Source organism: Rhagoletis pomonella, unplaced genomic scaffold, assembly GCF_013731165.1.
Source record: "Rhagoletis pomonella isolate Grant_MI unplaced genomic scaffold, Rhpom_1.0 Rhpom_scaffold_00002, whole genome shotgun sequence".
NCBI lineage: Eukaryota > Metazoa > Arthropoda > Insecta > Diptera > Tephritidae > Rhagoletis > Rhagoletis pomonella.
Genome location: NW_023458556.1, coordinates 41,397,029 through 41,423,009, shown reverse-complemented (window position 1 = coordinate 41,423,009; position 25,981 = coordinate 41,397,029). Strand labels below are relative to the sequence as shown.

The window sequence follows — 25,981 nt, the reverse complement described above, 5'->3', positions numbered from 1 at the left end:
CCTCCATTCTTTTACGAAATTTCGAAAGAAAATCTGTGAAGCAACGAAAATAATGGTGCTCTGTGAAGAATATCTTTCAGAATTTTCTTTGTTTTTCGTACAGAAATTTCTTTACGAGTTCGTGTCAACCACTTCATATAATTTTCTTTGAAAATTCGTAAAAAAATCGTTACAGAAATGAGATACTCCTAACGATTTCCTTAAGATTTCGGGAACTTTGGCTTGCAGGGATACTACAAAAATAAAAGTGTAAATATGTTAGAATTTTTGCCTAAAGTGCTCAGCAATGTCTTGCAGGGTTCATAAATATGTACATATGTATGTACATAAGTGAGTTGGGCGATGGCGTGCGGTAACACAGCCATGAAAGCAAAATTGGGTTGTGACCCGTTTTGGCGTTTTACTTTTCTTGCGATAACTAGTGGAATTGTGGGCTTTTGCCGAATTTTTCATTTGACGGTTTGTGACTGTGTGAAAAACGGCAAGCCGCCAGTAACGGCACCACCCCACCTTACCGTATACGGACGTTTTGTTGTTACTTTTACTATCAGTTTTAGTAAGTTGAAACTCACTGACACTGACTCGTTGTGGGCTTTGCGATGCGCTGCGCACCCCCAATGACCCAATTAAATGCCTGAAAACTCAATATAAAGAGTGCATTTGTATTATCATTGACTTTGAGAATGTAAGTATTTGATTAAGGTTATGTCACCGTGTGAGTTGGGAGGGAAGGCGTGGCATTCGTATTCGGTTTTATATATAATTATTATAAGCATGTCTTTTTAGGAATTATTATGCATTGCAAAGTCAGAATTTTGTCGAATATTTTTTTACTAGCGTTTCCGGATTCTTTTGAAAGGTTGGGGTTGCAATAAAACACCCGATTCTCTAAGTTTTTTCCAAATCACTTCACTTGCGAAGTAAAGCTAAATATGATGAAAATGATTTGGAATATAATTTTTCAAAGCGGAGTCGTAGATCACAAAACCATCTTTGCTTTCTTGCAAATTAAGTATTAGCTTTAAAGTTCCGGACTCGCGCAGAAAGTATCAACCTTTAACGGAATTAATTTGGTGATAAGAGAAATAATTCAGATATACCTTCCTATTGTCGGGAGATAGATTTGAAGAAGCAATTTGAGGACAATTTACTTCGCAGTTCGAACTAGTGTTCGCCGATAGGTTGAAATTCAACCACTAAAATTAAAGGGAGTACATACCTACAGTTGAGTTAAAATTAAGTGAATTGAAGTAAAGTGAGTTAAGGTGAGGTGAGTTTATATAAGTTAAGGTTAGTTGGGATGAGTTTAGTGTAAATGAGGTGAGTTGGGGTGAGGTGAGTTAACTTGGATTGAGAATTGATGTGAGGTTAGTTAAGGTGATTTGAAGTGAGGCGAAATACGTTGAACAACATAACACAACATAACATACCATAACATAGCATAGCATATCTCATTCTTCAGTTGTCTTTTTCTTCGTCTATCTTTTTATTTACTTTTTCTTTTCCTTTACCTTTAACCAGATTTTTATCTTCATTATTTTCTTCAGCTATATATTCACCCCACATTTGTCATTATATTTGGTAGTTAAATTCATCTTCTTCTTTGTCTTTATCTTATAGTTTTTTTAATTGTACTTTAACCTTTATATATGTTAGTATAGATAAGATATTTTGCGTAATGATTTACTATTTAATAATAATTTAAAATTTTAGACTATTCTAATTCAGCTTTTCGGAAACAGCAATGGATTAATTGTATTTTTTGCTTTTTTGTTTATATTCTTTTCATTATTGCTTCTTTGTCATCTGTGAATTGAAATTAACATAACCTCATTCTAACATTTCTTATCAGCAATTACGTCACTATCTTATCTATTATGCGTACGTGTGCCCTACTTCATGCTCGTACTATTTAGCTACATGCATTTAAATTTATTTTATTATCTTTTGTTTGAACCGACCAGCACAATTTTTTCACCTTCAACTCATTGCCTTATTAGTTGTTATTGTTGTATGTATATTTTTTTGTTCTTGCTAATTTTTTCCGCACTCCTTATTCATTAGCAAAATGCATCTAAGAAAAATAAAGTAAAATACTTACATACGTATATAGTAATTATTGTCTATGGGTGATTCATCACACTGTTGTCTTTTGAATGGCTTCTATTATTTGCACAATCATTGCGTTGTTGTTCTCTTCATTTGCTGCTACTTATCAGCGCATTTATTTCTAATTTTTGTTTTATCGTTTACTCTTTTTTTCAATAATGTGGCCCTAGCAACAGGCTAAAATTATAATTTTTTTAATTTCATCGTATTTTTTTTCTTTCACTGAACGGTTGATTTTTTTATTCGAGCTAAATTCATTTCAAATTGTATTATTTGGAATTAATACAGGCGAGTTGGTGTTGGTCTAGTAACTAATCGCCGTTCCGCTGCTTGCACTGTATACCCCTAAACCAGCCAGAGCAGTGTTGTCCAACCGGTAGTTCGCGGGCACCTAGTAGCTCGCGACCTGTATTTTAGGCGCCCCAAACCAAAAGATGGACAGAAAAATACTCTGTACCTAACTACGCCGTTCCCGGTTGTAAGTGCGAAAGTGTAAATTTCAGTTCTGAAAATATATTGAAAATGTGCTGAGATAGGGCGTTTCTAACCGAATTCTGAGATAGGACGTTCTTCGATCAAATTTTACGATAGGGCGTTCTTCAACCAAATACTGGAATAAAGCGTTCTAGAAAAGTTTTCTGAGTTAGGGCGTTTTCGAACTGGCTGCCCAGATAGATCGATCTTCCCCTCAGGTGTCAAAATGTTCTTTATGGAACCAGTATTATCTTTTTCAAAAAAAATGATTTATGAATCATAATGTAAACACGGATTTATCAATTAAGAGGAATTGTTGTTGTCACAATACAACGAATGTTCTTTAGTTATGCACATTCTTTTATTTTAGCTAGCTGTGACTGGATCCATTTGGAATCATGCAAGCAATCCGATGGCATATCGAGAATTAACTGAAGTATAAAATATGTTTCTGATTGAAAAATAAATGAATACGTATTTTTGTAATTTTAATTATTTTTTTTTTTTTTGTATAAAATCGTAATATTGTTATCGTTTATCAATATTTTTCACATTTGTTGATCAATTTTAAAAAAGTACAAAAAACGCGGTACAATAACCTTTGCAGCAGCCGAATTTCTTCAAAATTAAGGAAACTAAAAGATTTTAAAAACATTTTTACAAAATAATTTTTTTGACAAACTCGTAAAAAATTCAAAAGCAATGCTTTGAAAATTAAAAAAATACGTGTTTATTTATTTTTCAAGCAGAAAAACATATTTTATTCTGAAGTCGATTCTCGATATACCATCGGACTGCCTGAATAATTTGAAATGGATCCAGTCGTGTATAAATTTTATTAATAAATAAAGATTTTTATAGGGATCAATTAAGATTGAAGCTAATTTACGCGGTGCCCACAAAGCATAGCAATAGTTTAAAAGTAACTTTCGGTGCGGACTCAGTTGGACACCACTGAGCTAGACGCTCAAATGTTTAATGGAAATACATAGTAAGCAAATATTAGTCGCTATTGAGAATGCATCATTCTTCTGGATGTTTTACTTAATTTGATTCTTTTATTTATTTTTGTGTGGTTTTATAGAGTGTAATACCAATGCCATACACTTACCTTCTACTCTCTTTAAGTATTGTTACAAGTAATTTATTTATTTTATTAGCAAAGTACCTATTGTACATTCATATGTACACCATTTGGAGCAACCGATAAGAATGTACACATTCATGGGTCTAAATAAATGAACATAGCAAATACATCCACATTATTTTTACAAACTATGTACCTACATGTTTGTGTACACACATTTCGAATATGTAATTAACATTTTATCAGCTGAAGCAACAAGTGCAGGACAACAGCTGTAACTCTGCTTATACTTATTTAAATGGCTAGACGTACATATGTTTATTTTATGCGTACTTATGTATGTATGTATGCTTCTATTTGGAAATGCAAAGCACATGTCTTTTAGCAAACAAAAAGTAGGCAAATAAAACTGACTTTAATTTATATATTTATATACATTGATCTCGTAACACCTCCACAGCTCTCCTTAGCTACATATAGTTGATTTTTGCAGTAATAACTGTAGTGTGAATGCAAAGCTAATGACTAAATTATTATAAGTAGATATTCAGATAAACATATTGCGCTAAAAATACAGCTTACATTTATGTACGTACAGTGGTCCACAAAATAATAGGAGGGCGTTATTTTGGTCAGTTTTTGCTATTTGTCTTTTGTTTATTTAATGTTTATTATTTTTATACAAAAGTCAAGCTGGGTATACAACAAACAACGAATAAATTCAGATTTCAACCTTTGTACAAAAATTATTAAAATTCTGTAAATTTTCACCAAAATATCAAACTTTTTAATCAGAATCTTCAGAGAAAATTCTGGTATGCAGTTTTATAGCCCATTCAATTCTAGTCTGAAGAAGTGCAAGTTTCAAGCTTCTAAAAAATTCCGTTGATTTTTGGCAATTTTTTTTGCTGGTACTGTCCCCATATAAAAGAAAATTGTCGAACATACTTTGTATGGAAAAAACGTGAAACACCTTCAACCGAAAAAATTCTCAAAAATCAACGGAATTTTTTAGCAGCTTGAAACTTGCACTTCTTCAGACTAGAATTGAATGGGCTACAAAACTGCATACCAACATATTTTCTAAAGATTCTGGTTAAATAGTTTGAAAATTTGCAGAATTTTTATAATTTTTGTACAAACTTGAAAATGTAAGTTTATATGGTGTTTGTTGTATTACCAGCTAGGCTTTTACAAAAAATACGAAACATTAAAATAAACTAAAGACAAATAACCAAACCAGGTTAAAATATCCCACTCCTATTATTTTGTGGACAACTGTATATGTATGTATGCACGGTATTGGACATATCTATAGCAATCCCATTTCCAAGTGATATTGTTTGCCACTTATGTTTAATTATTGCTAGGTTGCGCAATTTAGACTTTTTCTTCTAGTGCGGTTTTGAAATAAAAGAGACTGATGCTTTGTATTTTGACACAAAATCGGAAACTAAAAATGCAGTTGTACTGATTAGACTAGGCCCGCCTATTTGTCAATCGGATCGTGTGAAACGGCACACGGTCTCTTTTCCCACCTCCTTATCTATGCCTGTGCCATCGCCTTTTTCCAAACCTTATGCATACTTATATACTTATGTACATATACTAACCCAATGTTGTTGAAATAGCATAAAAATTCCCAAAAGAGTTTTTGGGGAATGTTGCTGAAGTGAGAGTCCTTAGCCCATAGCCAGATATAAATCCCAATGCTCATCAATTTTTGCGTGAATATTGTTAAAAATATTTGTATTGCACAATAAAAAAATATATTCGTCTATATCTTTCTCATTTCAGTATCAAAAGCACCTTATATAAGTGTGGAATAATTCCGAAGCGAATTCAGTTCCATAACACTCAAATGAAAGCCAAAATGGATTACTAAATGCAGTTGAAGTCAATCAACAGCAACAGGAGCAGCAGCAACAGCAGCAGCAGTCCACAGCATTGCATTGCGCAATAGTCACGTCCACATAACATACAGACACACATACACACACATACGCAGAACGACGACGACGAGCACCCTATAACCCCTCCAAATCGGCCAACGAGTTAAGATCAGCAGATACCATAACTTAAGTTGCAAAAAACCAACTTCTAAAATAAAAACTCCCAATAGACCTAAACCTAATTTCCATTTAAAAACAAAATACATACATACCAACACGACTGCAAGAAGTCATCGAGAACAACATAACTAAAAATAATAATAAAAATAAATTCGTAAATTAAAGAACATTATTTGGCCTAAACTGCATAAGTAGAAGAAATTCAACTTAAGAAAATCAGTAATTCTGAACAGAGTTACATAAGTTGCATACAATTGTTTAAACAAAAAACGATCACACTGTGAATAGCAGCAGCAACTGCTGCCGAAGACAACAACCGAGAGCAGTGAAAATTGACCTAAACATCACATTAACAACAACAATCGTCGATAAGCCAATGTTACAATAATGCAATGCCTAATTATCAAGTAGCAAATGCAAGCAAATTAAAAACGTAACAACAACGGTCCCGCCCCCGTATCATCAAGAAGGAGGAGCGCCCGTAGATAAACACAAATTCAATATGATTTGAATATAATTTGAAAGAGGTTGAACTCAAAAACCAACACAACTATCAATTTTTTGTTCACATTTCGCTACAAGCATTTTAACAAGTTTTGTCAACACTAATTTTTGGTCCAATTACAAATCCTATTCGGCAAAGACACATCGTAAAAATATAAATGCACTTGATAAAAAAATATCAACCGAAAAAGTAAACAAGTAAAATATTAATCAATACTAAAAAGAAGGCGCGTTTTGTTAGTAGAACAAAAAATATTGTTCGCATCAGCAGTAAAGGAATTTATGAATGAACACCATTTCAAACCAAAGAATTTAAAGCAAAACAAAAACTCCCGTAGAAGTAGATTAATAACAAATCCAAGTAAATAAATAAATAATCTACGGAGCGCAAGAACAGTTTATCCTTCCGCAACCTACATACATATATACATGCATATGTATATTATAGTATATGTTTAATGTACATATGTCTAGAGAAAAGTCGCCTAAATATGTTTGTTGCAACACTTTCTGAGTCCATGGCATTGTCGCAAAAAATGCAGCAACAAGAAAAGCTAAATTTCAAAATCATGTTGTACGCACCCTTGCACATTGCTATCGCTGAATCGAATGTTGCCACGAAAAATGCTTAGATTCTACAAAGTAAATTGCGTTCATTACAACAACCATAACGACAACTACCGACGATTACAGCGTATCATTGAGCAAACGACTGGCTTAGAGAGGAACAACCACTGGCAGAAGAAGAATAACCACAGCAGCAGCGGTAGCAGTGATAGGGGCAACGCCGCACGGCTACGGCAACACCAACAGCTCAAATGCAGGTTGTCGTCGTCGCCTTGTGGTGGCCAGTGATTGTTGCTTTAGTAGCCGCCATTGTTCGTAAATTATCAGCGCTTGGCTATGCAAAAGAGCTGTCTTAATTTCTATGAAATCGACAGTACAAAAAAAAGTGTCATCGATTTACGAAACCGCTACAACAACGACAGCAGCAAGTGATATATAACTACTATAATTGCAACTATTGCGGCGACAGCATCAACGCCAACAGTAACAATAACGTTCGTTCGTTTTATCACTGATCCACCTGCATGTCATGCGGTTGCTTTGATCAGTTCCTCTTGGATTACTAAGTGAAAAGTAATAGGTATGAGCATGAGTTGGTTACGTTTTTCAGTTATATCTTGTATCTTGCAAATACTATTAATATGTGTGTGTGCAATCTTTCATTATTAGTAAATTTACATAAAGGCTTTACTAATTTCGTTGTGCTAGTTTGTAAACTAATAAACGTATTTATATTATTATACATTACTTTGTAATACTCATATGTTTGTTGTATATCTAAGCTACTACTGTTTACCAACGCTAGGGTCCAATGCCATTTAATTAATTTTTGTATTTATTTCCAAATTTATTAACATTCGTTTTTTTTATTTTCCATTTTACTTACATACATATATTGCTTATACTTAATAAGTATGTAGTCGCATAAGTTTGTGAATTGATAAATGGGTTTTGCTTTTCTTCTGCGCTTGCGCATATTCATACATAAGTATCGAATTAAAGCAAAATCACAATCTTATACGTTTCCATTAAAATTCATTTCGTTATAAGCTTTTACTTAAGTTTCAATCGTTCGATTGTTAAGTGAATTGAGAAGTTTGGTTTTATTAAAAATAAAAATGTATGAACAAAATAGCAGTGGACCTCAACGTGCACCACAAATACACATAGCTAGTATACTTGCCTACCCAGTCGGCAAAATTAGAAATATTTCTGATCTTTTAAAGCGATAGGCCTTCCGTGCTCGATTTTATCTGTTTTGTATGAAAATATGTAAATTTACATTAAATAATACAAATATAACTTCGAGAAGGATTTGGCGTCAGTTGGCACAGAATGTTGCAACGAAACCGGAAGAAGAAGTACAAAAATAATTTTGCTCCAGATACTCGCTGACACGCCTACTGCGATTGTTTCTGTATTTGATTTCGGTTGGTTTGCAAACAAATCTTTTCGACAGTCTATGAATAAGGAATTGGAAGATTGTGGAAGAGGAGCTCTTATTAAAACGCATTGCCTGAAAGCACTCCTCATTTTGCCGACTGGGAAAGTACGTACATGCTTACATACATATGGACGTGTTTAGGTTTAATTAACACAGTCAGTGATAAAAAATAGTATCTTGGCTCGAGCTGCTATAAACAGCTGTTTGCAATTGTGCAAAGTTCTTTGTTTGCTGTGAAGTGATTAGAAAAAATGTTTTTGGTTTTTCTTTGGTAGTCGCGATCAGTCGAATAGTCCCATATTCCACCCGGCTTAACCGCCATACACTTTGTTCATTGTTTGCATTCTGTTTTCTTTTTAATGATCTTGCATGTTATAGTCACCATAATTAGTTTAAAGTACTGCATTCACTCTGTATGAGGGTACATTTTTACGAATCGATTTTTTTTTTCAAATTCCTCAAAGATACAAAAAGAATAAAAAACAGTGAGTTTTGTAGCAAAACTGGTACTGTATTTTCTTAACAACCATGCAAACCATTTTTTGAATCGTAGAGAAATTGTAAAGAATTCGTAAAGATCCCATCCGATTTTTTGCCGAATTTTGTAAAATGAAATAAACTATGCACACTTCCATTCTTTCACGAAATTTCAGAAGAAAATCGGTAAAGAAATTAAAATAATGCTGCTATGTGAAGAATTTCTTGCAGGGTTTTTTCAGAATTTTCTTTATTTTTCGCACAGAAATTTCTTTACGAGTTCGTGTCAACCACTTCATATAATTTTCTTTGAAGATTCGTAAAAAAATCGTGACGGAAATCAGATACTCCTAAAGATTTCGTTCGATTTCGTTGAAGAAACAAAGATGATTGGAAAAAAACGTTTTTCCTCATCTTAACCCCAAATTACAAATGCAGTTGTTGTTGTTCAATAGCATAAAAGCTCCACAGAGTTTGGGGAGATGCTGCTGTATGGACAGTCCTTTTCAAGATATACATATATCTGTATAATTCGGTTACATAGACACGAGTCTCACTTATAACCAAAGAATATTCAACCAGGTAGAAGTGATTTTGACAGTTCTCTCTTTTGGGCTGCGATTAAAATGTCAAATGTCAAATCTTTCAAATCAATTTCAAATCGTATTAAATTTTTTTATTTTGTTTTTTACTTTTTGACATTAGAGTCAGTTTTATTGTCATTCCTACCTTGTTGAATATGTCGGGCTGTAACTGATGGCACAGTCTTCCATGTGGATATACATACATCCCTATGTTGTGGTTGTTGTAACAGCATACAAATTCCCCAAAGAAATTTAGGGGAGTGTTGCTGGAGTGACAGTCCTTGGCCAGATATAAATCTGAGTCGTTGCGGTTACGTAGATCCGACTGTCATGGGAACGCATACATCCCTATAAATTTCTTTGCCTAACTTTACGATCTAGAAAATGAACATTCGAATTCTGTAACCGCATTGTGTCATCTTTTTCATAATCATGGGGTACACTCTGCCATCCAGCAGGACCAGGCTTCATTGCTGGTCTCACCAGCATTAAAATAGTATAATTGTTCCTCGGCAGCAATGGCAAATTTCCAAGTATTTTTCTACCATGAAAAGGCAGCTCGTAAAAAAACTGTATTATTATACGATACATTTATTCGTTATGATTAGGTCAGCAAAATTGGCCCAAACCGCAGAGAAATTGTCATTTCGCTCAAACTTTCCAAAACACAAAAACCACAACCATTCTTATAGTAACTCTTGTTCAAGATCAAGAGTTGAAAATATAAATGCGTTTGGCTGTTGTAGAAGCTAAATCCTAACATCCTGTTTGTTTTCTAATCCCCATTGCAAAACTAACGGTAGTTTTTTGTGTAGTAGCATTTTAAATAGTTAATCTAGACTTTTTCACTCAAGCACAATTTGCAAATGAACTTAATTTGTTATAATGAATTATACATACATACATACATACTATATTCAAGTGATACTAAAATTAAACTATATTTTTTCTTTCTCGTTTTCTTTCTTGTTTTTTTTTTTCTTTAAAATCTTTTTTGAAAACTACAAACAAAAATTGTATGTTAACTAGGTATGAAGTATCCACAACTTGTATCGACGCGCGCGGTGAACGCCATATCCGATTGGTTAGTATCCCGCTTGGAGCAGTTAGGCGTTGAGGCACCACAGATCTATACTAGACTTCTCCTATCTCTCTTACAATCGACTATTCAACTAAACGATCCAATTGAGTTCAGCAATTTAGAAGTAATTAAAAAAAAAAACATTTTTTAAGTGAAAGTTTATACTTTAAATCGATACTTCGAGCACATTGTATAAGCGATAAACGGAAGTCATCATTTCCGATGACTTGACAAAATTTTATTTGTGAACCTATGTAAATACGAGTACATACATATGTATGTACTTATAATTGTATAAGTAAATATTGTATGTAGCTGAAAGTATCGATTTTAATTGAATTTATAAAATAAAATTGTACGGGGTAGAACAGGGTAATAATATGGTTATTTAAAGGATTTAAAAAATTAAAACACATTTTTCGAAAACTACTAAAACCATCTAGCATAAGCTTTGACAATATACATAAATTGTACTTTTTGGCAATTCAATTTAAGATACACCTTATACCAGTTTCATTATGAATCCTTTAACCCATATGCATTGCCTGCGACGACGAGAGCGCCCTGTGTTTTAAAATCCGCTAATAATTGAAACTTTCTCTTGCTTTTTATCTACTGTTACAGTCATTTTTTGCTAGTCGAAAAGGTGGAAATAGACGTTACCTTGACACCGACGCCCTCAAGAAATTCAATGCTGTGCAGTGTCTAAAGGATATTGTTTCCTCGGAACAAGAGGTATGTATAGGGTAAATATATTTAGATAACAGCTTAAAACCTTACAAAAAAGCTGTCCGCGAAAATGTTAGAAGAAAATATAAAGTTCACCTATTACACAGGGCCACATACAAATCGATGAAAGTTTCTCTTGTCCCAACTAGGTGTTTTATATGTTTTTTGGCGCGCTGAACATGGATTTCAAGTCCGGACTTCAGGTTCTTGTTCAGAGCATTAGAACCTAAAATTCCTACCTAGCTTGGTCAAGAACCTTTTATAGATTTTGTTTTGTCCTGTGTTAAGTATCAATAGTAAAATGAGCCATTATCGTGCTGAACTTAACTTTGAAACTACGTTATCAATTTCTTATATGTATATCACTCTCACTGTTTTCCTTATCTTTCTTTTTTTCAGATCGCAACTATTGAAAATCTCGTCGATGAGCTGTGTGAAAAATTAAAGGACATCGAAAAACAAACTGGCGATAGTGAAGATGAGGATAAGCAATTAGTAGCAACTCTTTCACTAGCACAGCAACAGCACCACAATTCATCGCATCAGCACCATCATCACCACGGTCACACGCATTTGCACAAGTCGCATCACAACAATCAAACGAAAGAGGTTCCAACACACAGCAAAAGTTGCAGTGCCAGTAGTCGAAGTGATAGCAGCAAAAACACGCAAGCAGCAGTTTCAACAGCCGCAGCATCAGCCAATAACCAGAGCAACAACAACAATACAGAAAACTTGGACGATAGTGAATTAGACCCGCGCGATCTTTATTTTCGCGCATTTCCAGCGCTATCAAAAGAAATGGAGGACTCTTTCGTAACTTGGCGCCGCAATGCCAAGTGGTTGACGTGGCCTGTAGACCAACGTAACCAGGATCAATCGATTTCGACTAGTAGTTCTAGTTCGACAATCTCAAGCAATTCCGCTGTAGATGCGGCCACTAAAGATGCTGCTACAAGCTCTGTAAATAAGGTAAACGCTAAAGATAAGAGAATGGATGATGCCTTGGAAAATGCATCGAAAGTGCCAAGGCAAGAGTTTTGCAATGATTTTGCTGATGTCAATGATAGTGAGACTAATTCATCTGCTTTTGCGTCTGTTAATGCTGCTACTGGCGGCATCAAACGTAAATCTAAACGTCGCCGCAGTCGAGGTAAATACATACAAGCTCCTTTAAATATCAAATCACAATATAGTGCAAATTTATCAATAGCTTCATTTTCATGATTGGAGATGTTATATATGTATATAAACAATTATTTTTGTTAGCTTTGTTAAAAGGAAAAACCATTCAACAAAGTTCGCGTAAAAAAACTAGTGCCGGCATGGCTTGTGGTTCTTCTTCAGCATTAATGCATAATCACGCCGATGATAATCCTTCGGCTGCAGGCGCCAGTGGTAAAAGTAAACGTAGTGCTTCGCCAGCTTATTGGGATACCGATTTCGAGGGCTGTTGGGAGATGGGACGAGATCTGATCAAAGAGTTTATTACGCGTCAGAATAGGAACTCTCGCAATCGTAGCACTTCAGAAAGTGCTGTTGCATATAAAAAGAAGAGCACCACTGAAGAAAGGGCTGCATTGAGGAATGCCACTATTGATTACAGTAGCGCTAATGAAAAGGCTTTGACCGATGGCAATCGTCTACAAAATAAAAATCACGCAACCGGGCAAAGCAGCGACATTGAGTGTGACAAAACTCGGACAACTAAAGTCGTTACACCTATATTACCGCCAGTGGATATTTCCTTCTGCGACTATGATGACTACGATGACACACTCGCGTCAGTGTCGGAGCTAACTCACGATGGGCCCTTGGTAAGTTTAGCCACTGCTGATGGAGCTGCCGATCTGGCAACTGTCAACGCTAAACGTTTGTATGAACGGGAATTGATACCAACGGATGCCAAATCTGATGAACAATTGGACTTTGCACAATTTGAAGCGAAATTTAATAGCAGCGTTGAAGCTTTGTGGAAGGATGCTGGTAGTGATGAGGAGAAGGGATTCAAACCAATTGGCAATGGTAATAAAATGCAAGTATTCGGCTTTGGCAGTGGCAGCAGCACACATTTTTCCGGTCCCGCTTCGCTGCCATTCGATGTGCCATTTTCACAAAATGTAAAAAATTTCTGGGCAAACTATTATAATCATCATTTTGATTTGAGTAAAATGTTGCCGACTAGCGTAATTGGCCAGAAAGCAAAGGAACTGGATGTAGTGATGCAACGGAGAGCTAATGATATTGGCAGAGGCGATGCTTTCAAGGTGAGTTGTACAAAAATCAAAGTTTTAATTTAATCGGATACAAAATTCATAAAGCATACTACTCACCCAACGGTATAAAGTCAATGTAAACCTCATAAACTGTACAAAATTTTCAACATAAAAATTTTTTTTTAAGCAATTTATAAGTTCCCAGTTTTAATACGTACTTCAATAGTGTCATAACTCAAAAAAACATCACTCGAGATAAACGGCTTTAAAGTTTTGAATTTACATTTCGTCACCTTAATTCACAAAGGCCCTAACCAACAAGTTTTTTATTTTACAGGAGAAGTAAAAACAACATTATAATATATGAGTATATTATATCGTCACTCGTGCGCACTGCCGTGCGCTGTGATTATATGAGTATCAGAAACAGGTAGGGCTTTTTAAAAAGTGGCATGTAACTCCGTTTTTTTTTTGGTACTAACACTTCAAAATTATTATTGAAGGTGTATTTTAATACATCCTACCAAAATATGTGGAAAACCCAGTTTCGAAAAAAGTGTTGGTTTGGGCCTTTGTGAATTAAGGTAAAGATATACTCCCATAATAAAACTGAATACATATTTTATTCTACTGAGATAGTGGTAATGTGGTAGTGGGATACAGCTATAAAATTTTTACATAACATAGAAGAAGAGGTAGAGGTAATTTCTGCATATTTACTTATATCAAAATTTGTAGATTTTGGATTGACACTATTGAAGTAAATGGGCGATATGTACACTATTAAGTTGTAAATCCTATTGCACCTACTCTGCTGAATGGCAGTATATTTGTATCATTACAAAGTCTATGAAAAAAATGTTTTCTCTTTTATTTTTCGTTTAAATGTGTTTAGCCTAATGGTGGCTTTTTAAGTGATGATGCTCCTCAAAAGCCTAACAATTTCTCTAGAGCCCCAGCTGACGTAACCATAGCAGCGCCTACTACCACTAGCGACTATTACTCGATGCCCAGCAATTTGGACAACTTGAACAATGCGAAATTACTGCGTTGCGGTTTGCGCCACAACAGCGGCTGTAGTGACTGTAGCATCGGTGCGGGTATGGGCAGAGGCGGTACAATTGGAGAAGAGCGGAAAACACCGGTGGCGCTCTTCTTACAGAGTTCGATTTGGTCGGAAAATGCTAATCGGGATGGCGGTGACACAGATGAGAGTTTCTACTTTAAAGTGCACAACTCGGGCAAGCAGTTAAATCAATATAACGCCCCTGGTAATAACAGTATGCGGGAACAGAAAATGCAAGGCGGTACTAATACTGGTGGCAGCTTTGGTTTTACGGCTACGTATACATCGTCTAAATGGTCAGAGGGCATAAATGCCGGACCGCCACAAAATAATTTGATAATGGCGCCATCACAGCAGATGACACATAAGCAGGGCACAAATCTGAAGGAAAATTTTAATATATCTCTTAGAGGTACCGATTGTACTGACTCCTCGCCCACTGCCTCATTTTCCACCACTTCAGGCACTAATTGGCAACAGACAAAAACCAATGCAAACACTGATTTGGAAAATACATGGCCACCTGGTATATCACCCAACGTTGAAAAAATACGCGAGACAAATACATCACATCGTGCCCCGACACGTGACGCCATCATCGAGAACACGCCGACAGTAACACTTGCGAATCATTCGTCTGCAAACAGTGGCTTTATTGAATATTCACGCATCAAATCAGTCCCACAGCTCCAATTGTCCACCCAAGACAATGCATCAAGCGCCAACTTAGCTAAAGAGCAACTTCCGCGAAATTATCCGCCCCGTGCCAATAGCAAAGAACAACAACAGCAACGTTGTGCGCTCGATATGATAGATGATAGCGAAAACCTATTGACTTCCGAGCGCACACATTTCCATCCGATTAGATCGTACGTAGATGGTCATACCTTCGATATTTGCAGCGAACTAGATGTCATAGAGTATGAACGTTCGGCCAGCGGCTATCTTTACCTCGAGCAAGATAAATATCTCGAGTATACGCGAACGGACAATTTCATGGTGGAGGACGATGGTGGCGTTGGCGCCTCAGCCAACCCACTGTATGCAAATTCAAATTGTGAGGCTGCCACAGCCAGCGCCAGTGCAAATTACAAAAACGCCATCGGCAATAGCAAATCGAAACGAATCGAACGAGATTTTGTTATCAAATTCCGCCTGCAACGCACGGAGATCGCTTGCCAAACGGATGCAGAGCCCCCAACCGCACGTGCTGTGATAACCGCAAGCAAACGTTTCAGTACAATGAGTTTAACGGCAACATCGCAGCCGCATCCACTTAGCTTAATTTTCTCGAATGCGGCAAAAAATTTGAAAGCGAACGCAGCTAATGAACTTGTGTACAGCGATACTGTCGAGGCATTTACTCGCGCTATTGCACATTGCCCGCCACCACCTCCACAAACGGCGAATAACTCTACTTGGCTACCATTGGGGGCTGCTGATTTTGGCGGACAACAATCGGGTAATCGCAATTGGAAATTCTATCAGCAGCAGTCCAAGGTGTGCAAAAATACCAAAAAGAATACGAGCAACCTGAAAAGCCACTCTAATGATTACGATGATGATGACGATGAAGCTGGCTGCGATGAGGTAGATTTCTATGGCAGTGCCGCTGACGTTGCCGATATGAACCACCGTAGCGCCATGGAATTCATTGATACTGATGTAGACATGATTAGTTTAGAACAACAATGGTCCATGAATGAAATACGCAAAAAGTGCAAAGAAGCTGGCCATATGGCTACCTATGCAAGTGCGAATAATAATAATAATAATGCCAGTGGTGCTGGTGATGCCGCCGCCGACGGTGTCATCGAATCTGTTTGGGGAATGTGTGCCGCCTGTAACAGTGAACTGAAATCCATACCGGCCAACAGGTTGCTGCGTGATGAACTTCAAGTGGAGGCCGATGAGATAATGAGCGATCTGAAATATATGCAAGATTTATACATAGGACGTGCTGGTGATGCAAATGATGCTGACGATGAAGATGAAGGCTGTGCGGATGATGACAGTGGCGCCGACACGGTGACAAGTGACAGCGATTGGTGTAACGAAGACGTAACAGCCGAACTTGCGGAAGAAGGTTCAGTGAAGCCAATGCCAAGTGTAGAACTTGCAATACGTCAGGCAGACTCTACGAGCGCTGATAAAGTTGCTAGCGATACTGCTGCAACTAATGATTCGGATACTTTTTCCGTTATACAAAAGGTAAATCGGCTCATAGCTGAATTGCTGCGTCCTGATAACAATAATGATACCACCAGCCATATAGAGAAACTAAACGCGCATGCATGTGCGAGTGTTGAGGAGTCACGTCCCGCAGAAAGAGAATCAGCAACCATGCAATTTAGTGGAAATTTATGGCACAACAGTCGTAATGAACGGAACATTTGGCAACTGAACGCAGCAGATAGCACTACCGGGATAATGGTTGGCGGTGGTGGGGGCTTGGGCAAGGGCAGTAGTGGTATTCACCCAATGCAACTCTTGCGTCAGTTTAACGTAAAGCCAATGGAGAGTGCGACCAATGTCGGAAACGTTTTCCCATTGCCAACTGCTGACGATGCGGATAAATACCACACACAAATAAGTTGGGAGCATGAGAATTTAGCTAAAATTTGGCAAACATCACCACCACCACCACTGCTACCGCCGCCACCGCAACAACAAACACATCAGCCTCCGCAGAATCAACCACAAGATGCCAATATGGAAGTAAAATATGACAGAACGGCAGCCGCTGCAGTTAATCAATCTGAATGCGATGAGAAAACTGATATTGATGAGAAAAATATGCGTAATTTGCGTGCCAATGCAGATGCGAGTGTGGAAGCTGCGGCAGCGAATTTGCAAGAGGCACAAGAGTTTTTAACCCGCGGCCAAAGCAAGGTGGTAGCGCTCACAGACGCGCAGCTAGTAGACTCAGCTTTAAAGTTAAAGGTATGCATACATAAGTGTATTTTATTTATTACGTATGTATATATCTGTGATCACAAGCAATAATCACCTAAGTCGATTTAAGAAAGAATGCGAGTTATATATACTATCGTATTCTTCAACCACTATTCCATGCCTATGTGAAATCTCCATCTCGCCAGCTAGGCTACTTAAAAAGTTATAGGCGAAAATATTTTGGTTTCCCCATAAGGCGAACATTACAATCCAAATGTTTAAAACGTTTTTTCTCGAATTCAGGTTTTTCGACTTAGGCGGTTATTGCTTGTGACCACAGATATATCAGTTGCCACTTGTCACTAAATTTGTAAATTTTCACAATTTGGCATTTATAGGCAGTTACTCGCAAGCGACGACACTCGGCATCACAAAATTATTTCCATGCGCAACTGAATAATAGCATAGGCCCAGCTGCTGGCAATAGCAGCGGTGGCAACGCGTCACTTATGCAGAACAATAACAACAATGAAATCGCCGATTTAAATAACTATGTGTTGAAGTCGTCGTCGTCGAATGCCAATGAGTTGAGTTTTCAAAATTTGCTTAACGTTTCGCTGCGTTTTGGTGCCGCTGCGGCCGCTGCCGTTGCCGCTTCTCATGCCAAGAAAGGCTCCGATTATGGCAGCAGAAATATTTGTGGCGCAGATATTGCATATGGTTGCGATGCAACTGCAGCGGCTGCAAGAAATCATACGATCATTACCTGCAAATACCACTTGACTGCAATCGAACCGCTGTCAATGCACAATGATGACGATGGTATCGATGATGTTGGCTTATTTGGTACAGGTAACAATGGCAGTGGCATCACAGCGGCACCGCTTTCGTGCCTCATCGACAAGAACCAATCCATATTGAAGCATGTAACCATGGTGTCCCGACCGTTGACGCGTTAAAATCATCTTCATAGGCTGTCTCAGTAACTAAACAAAAAAAAAGGTATGCATATTTAAAATTGCGGTGATATTAAGTCGTTGATTAATTTTTTACAAACTTGAAAAATAACTTTGGAATTGTTATACTTTAACTAGACTTAAGCGGAAACTCTGCCCGTTGCAACAGTTGATTCAGCCCACTTTCATATCAGCATCTTTACCACATACACATTTATTATTTTTCTGCTCCAAATGATCTTTTAATTTGAACTCCTATACTTTATTAACTCGTACATCGCTCTTCTCCCTTTCGCCATCGAGAAATCGAGCTTCACCTGGTAGCGAAGGTACCACTTGACTCCCGAATCGCTCAACGTAGGGCCTGTTCGAGGCATGTAATAAAAGCGGCATTATTGCTGTACTGATGAAATTTTGCAACACTGTTGCATCTGCCCAACTGACAATACGTTGTAGAAATTCACACTAAACGTGATAATCTAATAATTCGCGCAACACTGCGGTTGTGCTTGCAACTCGAACAAGCCTGTAGTTCGATGATGGTCTTCCCATGCGCATGGCGGACCTGTCACAGACAGTGGAGGAGTTTTGGTCCGCTGGTGGTACCTTCGACTGACCGCTATGCTAAGTCGTTCCGCCAGCTTAGTGACCTGGTCGACGACCTCGTGCTCTCTCTTAAGCGCTTGTAGGTATAGGTGCAGAATTAATCTTGCGATCAGTCCCACTTGGCACAGTTTTTTCTTATCTGTCGAAAAGTCGCTGTTAAGCAAGCCGGTTTAATCCCTCCTGGCTGTAAACCGTCTAATGGGCACGGTAGCGCATAACACCTTGGTAATCCAAGCGTGTTACGGCTTCGTCAACGTTCCCTAGCGGTTCCAGTATGGAGTTCAACGTGAGCCACTGGATTTCCTAAGCGCCTGCAGCACAACAAAGGGGCGTTTAGAAGGTTCAAAAAATCAGTTGTTGCAAAACTAGAATTCCTCTTAAATACATACATATGTAAAAATAGATAAGCGAATTCCCAAAATATAGTTTAAAATTTTCACCAAAAATTTTATTAAAACTAAACCTTTCACAAACAGTTTTTCGTAATTTTCTTGCAGGTGCTTGGAATTTGGGTCTTGTTGAATGGATCGGCAGTTAGCGTGGAAGAATAAAAGCTCAATCACATTCTGAAATAAAATACTTCGGTAGCAGCAGCAACTACAGCAATTCACATGGAATAAGCAAATAAAATCAGTCGATCAGACGGCGGCGCACATTAAATGGTGTGCGCCGACGGTGTACTAAAAAAAAACTCCGATATATATAGTATATATGTATATATATATAGTATATATGTATATATATATAGTATATATGTATATACATATATACGAGAGATAATTCATGTTAATTTTCGTAAATTTAGTTACATAGAACAGCAACTAGTAGCTTATCGTTTATGTGTATAAATTTATTTAATGCCTTACTTAGTTTCTTTGACTTTTTTTTTGTTAAATGTTGTAAAATATTCATATACATACTACTCTCAAACATATAAGGAATCGCTTTTGTAAGCAATTAAATATATACATACACGCAAGCACACATAGATACGGGAACCCACTAAAAATACTTACGTATGTACATACATTTGTTCGAACTATGTGTAGTAACGATATCAAGCATTACAACTGTATATAACTTTTGACTTCAATTTACTTTCGTTGGCGATATCTTTGCTTTATGTTTTTTTGACCCCATCAGCATCTAATATTCTATTTCTGTTTTCAAAATTTAAACATTAAAAGTCCTTAAAAAGTTGAATGCAACAAAAAAAATAATAAAAAAAATATATAGATGTATAGACCACCCACACGAAAATAGCAAAAAAATGCAAAAAAGAGTAAAAAAAAATTAAAACATGAAACATTTCTGTATGTAAACCTAATCGTTCATGTTAGATTAGCTGCTTGTGCAAACGCGACAAAATGAAATACGTAAGTGTATGCGACAAGTTTTATAGTTTTCTTGCTAGCCGATAGCTAGAGACGTCGGCAAACATGCAATATAAATGATCGGGTTCACTCATGAAATAATACAAAATTAAAATTCACTTACACGTTGTGTACAAGCACACATATGTACATACATACATATTATGAAGAAGGATGCGTACGCAAGCAGCAGAGCAGAAAACCCCGTCCCGAGAAAAAGTGAACAAAATAATAATAAAACAAGTAATAATAAGGAATGATAAAAAAAAAAAACATTTAAGCTTTATTTATTTTCCGCTTTGAATGTGCATAAGATCAAACTGATTCGGAATCGCGTTAGTACAAAATTAATTAACTGAAAAACCAAGCGTTATTAGTCAACGTAGCAACATTTCACAAATTAGTTCTCTATGTGTATACACCTTATTTCTTCCAGTCAACGATTTTTGCTGATCCAATTGTCGTTATTCTTTTTAAAACATAAATTAGACCAGAAACATACCAAGTAATTTGCTTTTCAGTTAAGTTTTGGCTAAATCAATCTACAATAACCTAAATTTTTATAGAGGATAAAAAATTGCTTGAAGTCAAAAACAATATATCGCACGTTTAATAATATAGAGATGTTTTGATTGGTATGAATTGGATAGCGAAATATTAATACTTGAAATTTTATGCACACAGAGTAATTCACTTAAAACTGATGCGTCCCGCACATTCTTTAGCGGAAAATGTCAAGGTAATATACCAATTCAAACAAAGTAAAAATATTTGAAGTTGGGCCATTAACAAAAGAAACGAAAAAAATATAAACGTGGTAATAAACTCCATCTCCATTTACTGTGTATAAAAAATTTGTTTGTTAAAGCCACGTTGTTCTTTGCAGCCATGCACTAAAGAAGACAACAACAAAAACACACACACATTTTTTTAATTGGATTTCAAACCTTTGAAAATATTGGAAAAAGCGCAAGCAAATTGTGAACCGCTTGCGCATTATCTCTCTTTTTTTTTGTTAATAGGCAATAAACATCTGTTGAGTTGAGTTTAAATGTATAATATATACTCTACATGTAATAAAGAGAAAACCAATATTGGTTCAACAAGAAGAGCAAACCAAACAAAAATGCATTCATTTATTTATTTAAAATGTTTGAATAGTAAATAAAAAACGACGTAAAAGACCGCGTCCTTGGCAAAATATCAGAGTCGTTTGTTCAATGTCTGATTAATGCTGCCCTAAGCTCGTTAAGCGTGCGGGAGCTTAAATTGACAGTTTCGTTTTAACCAAATTCTCGTCGAGTTAATTGGATCATTGTGAATAATTTAGAAGAAAATTCATAGAAGTTGTATTGAGCACAGACAATGTCTGCGTTAGGAGCTGAGTTTTTTTTTTAAGGGAAATAGCTAATCCTTGCTAGAACAAAATTTTACCAGCAGCAAGAAAGCAGCTGATTAAAGTCATCTGACTGTCATTTAAGGAATTCATGAAATTGTGTTTGATGATTATTAAGTTTGAAATAATTTCATAGAACTTCAAATGTTTGGGAAGGAAGCAAATTACTGATTATGCTTCAGATAAAATTTTAATGTTTAATTCTTTATATTTTTTGTTTTGTCCTTTTGGATTTAAACAAAATTTCAATCAGCCGAAACTTTAAAAATTGTAGAAAATTTTTTTATTAGTGAGGGAATCAAGCGTTCGTTGCTCTCCTGCAAGATGCTGCTGGATAATTTTCACTGGAGATATTTTCGAACAGACCATATATGGGTGTTTCCATCGGAAGGACTACTGCGACAAAAAAAAAAGTGAAAGTCGTATATCTAGCGTATTTATTGGCCAACTTGTATGCTTTTTTTCGATACATATATACTGGCTATGTTAGTCGAAAAATGTTTGCGTAAAACGGTCTTGTTAGGTGGCGCCAAGGTCGAGATATTTTGAAAAACCGTGTTTATAGTCCGATTTGGTTTGAATTCAGCGTATGTAGTTGAAACATAATAAACCATAGATTTGCAAAAAAATTGATTCTGAATTGGCGCTGAAGTCAAAATATAAAGTATACTCGGCATAAAATGCATGTTTTATTTGCTTTGAAAAATCATTTAAAAGCAATATTAACAAAAATATAACGCTGGGAATTTATGTCACGTGACGATTCACACTTGGGGTTGTAAAAGAAAATTGAAACAGATGCATTAATTCAAAAAACTGTAAAACCAACTAGAATTACTCCAAATCATATTAAAACAAGTTTCATGAAAAAAGCCATCCACAGTTCGCAGAGTTTTGCGAATTTGTAAGAAAAGAAAAAAATAAACTTCCATTTTTTGTCACGTAACGACACTCTTTAATTGCTTAAATTTAAGGACCATGCGGTTCTATTGTTTTCATTTTTCGGCTAAATAAAGAGCTAATTATTTGCTATACAAGGGTGTAAAAAAAAGTAACAGAAAACAAATGTTTTTCCTTTTCTGTATCTCATTGAAACGTACGACTGTCACGTATGTGACGTATGGAAATACCCATATAATAATCAGCGTGCAGCCTCAATTTTGGTAAAATCAACTAGACACTGCCTGGTAAAAAATGAAGACTAACATGAGGCGATATTCCAAGCAATTTTAGAGGCGATTAGTTGAATCATAAGTTGTTTCCCCCCAACTTGCGAACACTTATACGCAACTCTTATACGCAAATCTAATCGTATTCATAACTGTAAAATGCTCAATATTTTCAAATACAAAAAAGTAGCAGCATTTACATATGCAAATACACATCGTGTAAGAGCGTTGTTAGCAGTGAAGCTGAACATTCGCACATTCAGCAAATGCTTTTTGAACCAAATTCTGATTGAGTTTTGTTTAGGCGCTTAATCAGACATTGAGCAAACGGTATTAACTGTTTCTGACACTGCTGTTGTAGCTATTGACTAAATGCTTTCGTTAATGGAGGCAAATGCGAGCTTCTTCAGACAACAGTCACTTGGGCGATATTGATGATGGCCATTACCGACGTTCGGCTACGTTCGAAATGCTGGCATGCAAATCGAGATTATGCGATATATTTACACATTTTCCAAAAGCCGTTGTTAAAATATTTTTATATTGAACTTATTTGAGTATTTTTTTGGGTTTAACGAATTTTTTAAGCCGACCAACAAAGTAGAAAAAATATACGTTTTTTATGTGAAATCTTAGCACATTTCGGCTAACTTTGATATTAAAAATCTCAAAGCGTCTGCTAACACATTTTGCCAATGTCGTTGGTGTAATATGTGCAATGCAGCCAATAGTTTATTAAGTTTTTCCTTGTTGTTTTTCTTTAATAAAGTTAATCGTTTTGCGAGACTAACTTAAATTTTGCTGTTAAAATATTTCGTAAATTCTGTTTAATGTTGATACATATTTTATTTTGTTTGATATTTATGTATTTGTTCTTATAACTGTTGTTGATTGATTTGTAGCTACATATACATACATATCGCTGATTTACTTCAATAGTGTCATAATCAAATATATATACAGTCAGTCAATAAAGTTTAGGTACAGCGAATTGTTTGCAATATGGGCAACTATTTTTTAAATATTTTATTTTTCGCTAACTTTGTATAAAAATATGTTTAATTCTACAACAAAAACCCTAAAAATCAGAGTTCCAAACTTTGTGCCAAATTAAATAAAATTCTGCAAATTTTCATTCAAATATTGCTCTTATTCTTTACACTCTTTGGAAAAAAGTTTAGTATGCAGCTTTTTAGCCCATTCAATTTTTGTATAATAAATTATCGAAAATTACTTTATATGGCAAAAATGAGCGACGCCTTTAACAAAAAAAATTGCCAAAAATCAATGGTAAGTTCTAGCTACATCAGACTTGCACTTTATTATACTAAAATTGAATGGGCTAAAAAGCTGCATACTAAACTTTTTTCATAGGAGTGTAATTAGAAAGTACAATATTTTAATGAAAATTTGCAGAATTTTCTTTAATTTTGCACAAGGTTTGGAGCTCTGATTTTTGGGGTCTACGTTGTAGAATTAACCATATTTTTATAAATATTTGCGAAAAAAAATAATTAAAATATAAAATTGTAGTTTAAAAAACTAAAACCTCGCTATTATAATTTCCATTCGTTCTGTCATCAGGTATGTAAATTGAGAATAGAAATCGCTGCATCTTTTAGGCGCATCAATATTACATAGTTACATCCCGAGCTAATAAAAGGGAGGTAAAAACAGTTGCCCGTATTGTAATAAAATGGCTCGACCTAAGCTTTATTGATTGACTGTAAATTTTGAGTTGGGTATGCAGAAATTACCGCTACCTCTTCTTTTATGTTGTGTTAAAATGTCATAACTGTATCGATTACCACTATCTCACTAAAATAAAATATGTATTAATTTTTACTATGGAAGTAAATGAGCGATATGTATGTATATTTAAAATAGTTTAAATATCGCAACTAAATCTCCAGCAGTAAAATAATAGAAAGATACGAAATGTCCTAATTATTTTATTTGATATTTTTCTCCTTTCATTGCGAGAAATTTTGCAATTTTCCAATTTCCTCTTTTTGAAAAAAAAAATGTGCAAACATTCGTTTAATTTTTGTTTTCTATTTTTAACGGTGTTTAATTTCACTTTCCCTCCTTTATGTTCATTTCCAATATACCACACTTGCGATTAAGTGTTACTTTATTTATGTTTTAGCTTAATTGTGTTGGAAAAATAGAACTACGCCAAAAAGTATATTCCGCAAACTTTTTGTAAGAAATTAATTCAGTAAATAAGCACGAAAAATTTTCAAAAATTATTTCAAAATTGGTTCTACTTTTTTTCTTAAAAACAAATGGCTAATCTTAAATTATGCCTTTAAATATAATGCATGAAAAGTATGGCAAAAATCAAGCAAATTGGTAAATAGAAAGAGAACAAATCTTACAATTAAAAAAGGGAAGCATATTAATTATGGTAGTAAAAGTATTTAATTAAGTAACTACTATAATTACTAATAATAATTTAATAGAAACGCGCACTGTATTTTGATTTATAATACATAAATGTATGTAGGAACCAATTTCATCTATAGAAATATGTATATTTAACGAGTATATAGTGTTAGTTACATCTATAGAATTGTGTGAATGCGTCTAGGCAGCAACTGAATATGTTTGTAAGCGCGATTGCACTAAAACAAAGTGAGAACATGTACATAAGAGCGTTAGGCAAAATTTTGTGAAAACAAAAAAAAAATTAAAAAAGTGAATGTGGACATGCCGAACAGAGTTAAGCGCTACTACAGATAAACACATGCAAACACATTTACATATAATATACATATGTATGTAGATAAATGCATATGTATAAACTGTAAAATGAGTTTCCATACAATTGTGTATCTATGTATGGAATTGTTGGTTGTTCAAGTGTATACATTCTATTATGATTTCATTTGTAGTACAATATGTATTCAATTGGGTGAGCAATTTTCACATGATTTTTTTAACCCGTGAATAGCTCCCCTAATAACAATATCTCTTCAGTCCAGTTGCGTCACTGCAACACTACACTCAATAAGTTATCACCGCAGTTTTTAAGTAGTTGCATGTATGCCCATACATACATGCATATGAATATGAATTCTATTAGTCAATGAAAAATAGTCTATTTGAAAGGCATGATCAACGCTTGAATTTTAGTGAAAGCATACATAATACATATTACACACACATACATG

The 25,981-nt window shown here is 35.5% G+C and overlaps 1 protein-coding gene across 14 annotated transcripts in view; it reads left to right on the top strand.

Moving 5' to 3' along the window:
• The window catches only part of LOC118733622 (serine-rich adhesin for platelets-like), a 67,920-nt gene extending 48,362 nt beyond the window's left edge, over positions 1–19,558 (top strand). For 11 of the 14 annotated variants that reach the window (XM_036463096.1, XM_036463097.1, XM_036463101.1 and 8 more), the window contains 8 exons: positions 5,468–7,393; positions 10,348–10,523; positions 11,024–11,134; positions 11,528–12,281; positions 12,398–13,395; positions 14,240–17,353; positions 17,704–18,304; positions 19,363–19,558. In XM_036463096.1, the coding sequence (XP_036318989.1) occupies positions 10,350–10,523; positions 11,024–11,134; positions 11,528–12,281; positions 12,398–13,395; positions 14,240–17,353; positions 17,704–18,264 (5,712 nt within the window). In that variant the 5' untranslated portion in view covers positions 5,468–7,393; positions 10,348–10,349 and the 3' untranslated portion in view covers positions 18,265–18,304; positions 19,363–19,558. Of the gene's footprint in view, positions 1–5,467; positions 7,394–10,347; positions 10,524–11,023; positions 11,135–11,527; positions 12,282–12,397; positions 13,396–14,239; positions 17,354–17,703; positions 18,308–19,341 lie in introns of all 14 variants that reach the window. The other 3 variants (XM_036463105.1, XM_036463104.1, XM_036463106.1) reach the window with 3 other exon arrangements.
• Positions 19,559–25,981: the final 6,423 nt, after the last annotated feature.